Here is a 5,248-nt window from a genome sequence, read left to right on the forward strand (position 1 = left end):
CATTTATGAAAATTCTGAATTGCTTTGTGGCCACAATTTCAGAACTGCTCCTTGCCAGAAGAGAGGCCTTATCCACAGCTATCCATCAGAATCCAGTCCTGGAATTCCCTCTTTGGGCATGTTAAGCTCTTGTTACAACTCCAAGGCACTCAGACTTCTTCTTTTTCCCCTTGAATTAATCCAAACTCGCCCCAGAGTGGAGTGTCCTGTCTAGGATGCAGGTTCAAAAGTGGTTTCTTCATGGGAAGTTCATGTTTTAAAGTGTTGTCTTTGTGTTTGCAGCTGCCAATGTGAAGTATCAGAAGAGTGCAGTTGGAACTTTGTGGGACAAGAGAGGACTGTTTATTCTCTCATTCTTTGGTAAGATCAGCTGCTTGTTTGTGGATTCTGTGCTCGTCATTAATTATTCTCTTAATTAAATCAAATATTTTCCAAGATCTTAGATAAAAATTAGTATTTCACTGAGTTGGAGTTTGCAACCTTTAATTATTGAAAAGGAAGATTCCTGACTCTTAGTTGTGCCCAAGCTTCCAACACAATTCTTTGTCCTGCTCCTATTCCTGACCAGTGTGCAAATATCTGTGTTGTCAGCTGCTCTCCCAGTAAATCCTGCTGAGAGTTGCTCAGTCCTGTGGTGTCAGGAAAGAGGAGAAACTTCCCTGTCAGGGACTGAGAGGAGGGAAACTGGGTGCTTATCCTTATCTCAGAAATTTCCTTCCACCTGCCAGAGGGGGAGAAGTGTTTTCAGCTTGCTACAGAAGCATCTTTTGCTCAAGGTACAGCACATTCCTGAATGTTCAATTCTCAGATTTTCTAATGTTCCTTTGCCAAAAAAATTTGCATTCCAAACTCAGAGGGCAGCTGTGCCACTGTATGTAAACAGCTCAGGGGTCAGCACAGTCTGATTTTGATATTAAAATACATGGAATTCAGTCTGGATGGGGAAGGTAAGGGAACAAAGTTAAATGCTTGGATTCTTCCTTTTTCTCCTCCAGTTTGTTCTCTTCCTTGCTGAAAGTCCAACTGTATTTAAATATGAAAATGTGAATCTAAATGATCCTTTATTTAGCTAATCTTTTTTGTTTAGATTCACTGGCAAACAGATGGTTATTGCTGCTCTTAATTATGCACATAATTTAAACCAGAAGGTACATCTGAAACAAAAGGTAATTAAGATGTTCCCATAGAGGCTGAGCAGAGGCTGAGGTTACAACCTTTGCTCATCATTTATCCTTTCAAGCAGAACATAAGGATGGAGAATTAACAAGACCATTCTCTTTTTTGACATAATTTAACACACATGGAATTGCAGGTAAAAGAGCAGACAGTAAATTGATAACATCACCTTTTTTTGGCCTCAGTCCTGACCAAACCCAATATTTGTACCAATAAAACCAAGTTTTATTTCAGTGCTCTGTGTATAAGCTGGCTGCTACTTTTATGTGATCCTGTTGATAAGGAGGAGCCTGAAGTAAGGCTGCTTTCCTGGCCAGGTTTTTAACTGAGCTGTGTTTGTACCTTTCCATTTCACTTCTGGAAAATGAGTTTTACTGTCAGGGCAGAGCTGCAGTTGAACAAAATGAGAATTCTCCTTCCATTCTGCAGTCCTAATGGTGGTGTGGATCAGCCTGAGCTTGGGTTTGTGCAGGACTTGCTGCTGGGCTGGCTTTGTCCCCAGCTGTCCCTTGGAGCAGCAGGGTGGGGAATGATGGTGGGGAGGGATCAGCAGTGCTTGGTGGAGTTGATGATATGAGGAATGTTCTTTCTTCCAAGGCTTCTAAAGCCAGAAATGCCCTTATGAGGTGGCAGCAGTCACTGGGATCCTCCTTCTGTTCCCATGGGAAGAGTTTGGTGAGCTGGGAATGGGTTAGAAAGCTTTGGGATAGAAAGAAGTGTGGATTCAGGTGTGCTTTGGGCTGTCCTGAGCAGTGTGTGGTGCTCCCAGAGCTGTTCCCTTTTCCTTTTGCTCAGCCCAGTGACCTTGAGCTGCTGGAGGGAGCAGGCTCAGCTCGTGGATGTGATGGGAAAGGAAGGATTTCTCTCCAAGTATTCACTGTCCAGCAGCTCAGAGAGCCTCACTGTAACAATTCAGCCTTTTTGCTATTTCTGTCAGCAATTTTCAGCATTCCTTTGGTGGCAGGGAAGTTGCTGAAGCATTTCACTGATGCCCAGCAGCAGCCAGAGCAAAGTGTTTGCTTTAGAACCAGTCCTATAACTTCTTGTGCCATTTATCTTGGCAGCATCACCCTTTGCATCTGATAGTCTGATCCAAACTGAAACACGCAAATTTTTTTTTTCCACACAGCTTTCCCAAAATTCACCTTTTTTAGGAAGATTCTCACATGGAAAAAGCCACACTGTCACAGTAGAAACTGTTTTGCACTGATTTCAGGAGTTATACTGAAACTTGGTATTTTGGGTAGTCTCTTCTGGAGGTTTATACTGGATTTCGGAGCGCAGCTGTAAGATATTTAAAAATGCTTAATTTTCTAAGCTAATACTGCTTTTATTAATATGTAGATGGTTATATAATAAACTTATAAATTACATATATCTAATCAAACTGAAGTAGGAAAGAATTTTTTCCTGCGTAGTGCCTATTAAATTAAAACTTTTCCTCAGAGATACTAAGCAAACTTCAAATTTGTAATAAAGCAGATTTTTAAAATTAAGTTGGTGTTTCTTTGATAATTGTGTGTGAAGCTGAAGGAGTTCCTTGAAATAACAAGGTATTTTTAATATCATACTATCCTGGAATGGTTTGGATGGGAAGGGACCTTAAAACTCATCCCATGAGTTTTAGGCAGGGACACCTTGTACCAGTCCAGGCTGCTCCCAGCCCCAATGCCCAGCCTGGCCTTGGGCACTGCCAGGGATCCAGGGGCAGCCCCAGCTGCTCTGGGCACCCTGTGCCAGGGCCTGCCCACCCTGCCAGGGAACAATTCCTCATTCCCAATATCCCATCCATCCCTGCCCTCTGGCAGTGGGAGCCATTCCCTGTGTCCTGTCCCTCCATCCCTTGTCCCCAGTCCCTCTCCAGCTCTCCCAGGATTTTAAATCTACTTTTTGCATTAATTTTTAGTGAATCCATGGCAGTTGGAACTCGATTCTCTGCATCATTCCCTTTTATGTGAATGTATTTACAAACACACCTTTGTGAGGATACTTGATGTGCAGCTGCTGCTCCTTTGCCCTCTGTCAATATTTCATACCAAGCACAGGATGTGTCCAGGGCTCCCTGCAGTGCTGGGAGCTGATGGATTGAAGTGGTTTTCTCTGTCAGCCTCAGTACTGAAAATTTGGAATACATTTATAAGTAAAGTGAGATATGAGCTTTGGATGTGAGCTGAGAACTGGCTGCACTCTTGTGATGTATTTTCATTTATAAGTTTTGTGTGCCACAGTCTGCAATCTCATAAATACCTGAGTGAATCCTGGTTGAGTAGAACAGGGAAGAACCTACCTGGGTTAAAAAAGCTGAGTGTAAAATCAGTCTCAAACCCAAATTGTAACTCCTGTATTCACTTCAGTCATTAAGTTCTTAACTGGGTGATTTGCATAACCTCAGGACTGTGTTAATATTCCCAGAAAAAATTTGCAGATGATCAAAGCATAGGGGGTTGTTGGGTAGTGGAGAGGGCAAGTCCCCAGTGTAGTGATTTGTAACTCTTGGAAAAGTCAGTGCAGGAAAATGGATATTTTGGTACATCCAGGGATATCCAAAACCAGCCACAAGTGTAAAATGAGGATTTTTATCCCAATAAGAACTCCAATTCATGTGCCATAGTTGAAACAAGCTTGTTCCAGGAGGATCCAAATCCAGTTCAGCCCCAACAATCCCTTTGGATTTGTATCCCACGGATTTCTGATTCACCATCTGCAGGCAACTTGGGAGAAAATTCCAGGGTATCCAGAAAAATGAACATGTTTTAATTTAAATTATATAAACACTGGTCTAATTGCTGCCTTCAGACAGGTGTTCTCCCAGCAGCACATCCAAAGGTAATTTTTCAGGATGAACAGAAGGAACCAGACACATTTTGAAACAATTTTGGCTCTCAGGAGAGGGAGCTTCTATAGATTTCATCTTTTCATAATTACTGTTTGCTCTCAGTTTTCTAACAGCTACATTCACAGTCTTTAAAAGTTAATTTGTATTTATTTGCTAAAAGAAAATGAATCTTATTTCATCATTATACTTTCCTTATTTTCTAGACTTTAGTAAGTGAAGAGCTCGAAATATTGCAAGTAAAGACGAGGATTCCTCCTCCTGCCCAGGGCCTGTCATGGTAAGCAAAGGGGCTTTGTGGGGTCTGTGACAGAGCAGAAGAGTTTTAAATGGAAAAACATGAGGCAATTAATGTTTACATGTGGGGTTGTTGAGTTTTAGGCATAGTGCTAATGCTTTTTTCCTAATGCTGCTATAGATCTTGCAGCTTTTAATGACTTTATTAATCAGGCTGTAGGAAGGAAACTGGTTGCTAATACAAGTTTGTTGTCTGAGGGCCCATGTTGGGGAGTTTAGAAACTTTAGTGAGTTACTGCTCCTGGAATTCTCTGGACACTTCATCCTGTGGGAGCTTTTCCTGGGCTGTGGATGGCTGGGGAAGGTGGCAGCAGGTGCCAGTGCTGCAGGTGACTGTCACACTTTGTTCCTCAGGATGAAGAGACTCAGCACAGCCTTGAATGCATCCAGGCTAATCAGATTTTTCCCAGGAAGCAGCTGATCCGAGAGGATGAGAACCTTCAGGTAATCACCACACTGCTCCTGTTGAAATCTCACTGCCTCCAGTTGCTTATGGATTCTCTGGCCTCTCCTCTAGAATTTTAATTCACACTTAGCACAGAAACTCATTTTCTGTTGGTAGGACAGAGAACTTGGGCATTTTGTTACAGGAAATTCCTTCAAGTGTCTGAAAAATATCACTGCTACCTGTGCACTAATTCCAAGGGTAGGGTTTTATTCCACAGTTTAGAACTCTGTTTTGAAAAAGCAGCACTAAGCTGATTAAACACTGCCTTGGCACCTGGCTATTATGAAGCCAAAAGTCTTCATAATAAAATATCTCAAAAGAGATATTTTAAAATTTCTTTATTTTCCAAATTTCCTTTTGAAATCAGTTTAGTTCAAATGATTGACCATAGAATCGTGGAATACTTTGGGTTGGAAAGGACATTAAAGCCCATCCAGTGCCACCCCTGCCATGGCAGGGACACCTCCCACTGTCCCAGGCTGCTCCCCGCCCCC

The 5,248-nt window shown here is 42.1% G+C and overlaps 1 protein-coding gene across 4 annotated transcripts in view; it reads left to right on the plus strand.

The window, feature by feature from the left end:
* The first annotated feature begins 282 nt into the window (after positions 1-282).
* The window catches only part of MTMR3 (myotubularin related protein 3), a 43,460-nt gene continuing 38,494 nt past the window's right edge, over positions 283-5,248 (plus strand). For all 4 annotated transcript variants that reach the window (XM_031062433.1, XM_031062434.1, XM_031062435.1 and 1 more), the window contains exons 1-3: positions 283-360; positions 4,216-4,289; positions 4,661-4,750. In XM_031062433.1, coding sequence (XP_030918293.1) covers positions 4,287-4,289; positions 4,661-4,750 — 93 coding nt within the window. In that variant the 5' untranslated portion in view covers positions 283-360; positions 4,216-4,286. The remainder of the gene's footprint in view (positions 361-4,215; positions 4,290-4,660; positions 4,751-5,248) is intronic.

Source organism: Geospiza fortis, unplaced genomic scaffold (genome assembly GCF_000277835.1).
Source record: "Geospiza fortis unplaced genomic scaffold, GeoFor_1.0 scaffold224, whole genome shotgun sequence".
In the NCBI taxonomy this organism is placed as follows: domain Eukaryota; kingdom Metazoa; phylum Chordata; class Aves; order Passeriformes; family Thraupidae; genus Geospiza; species Geospiza fortis.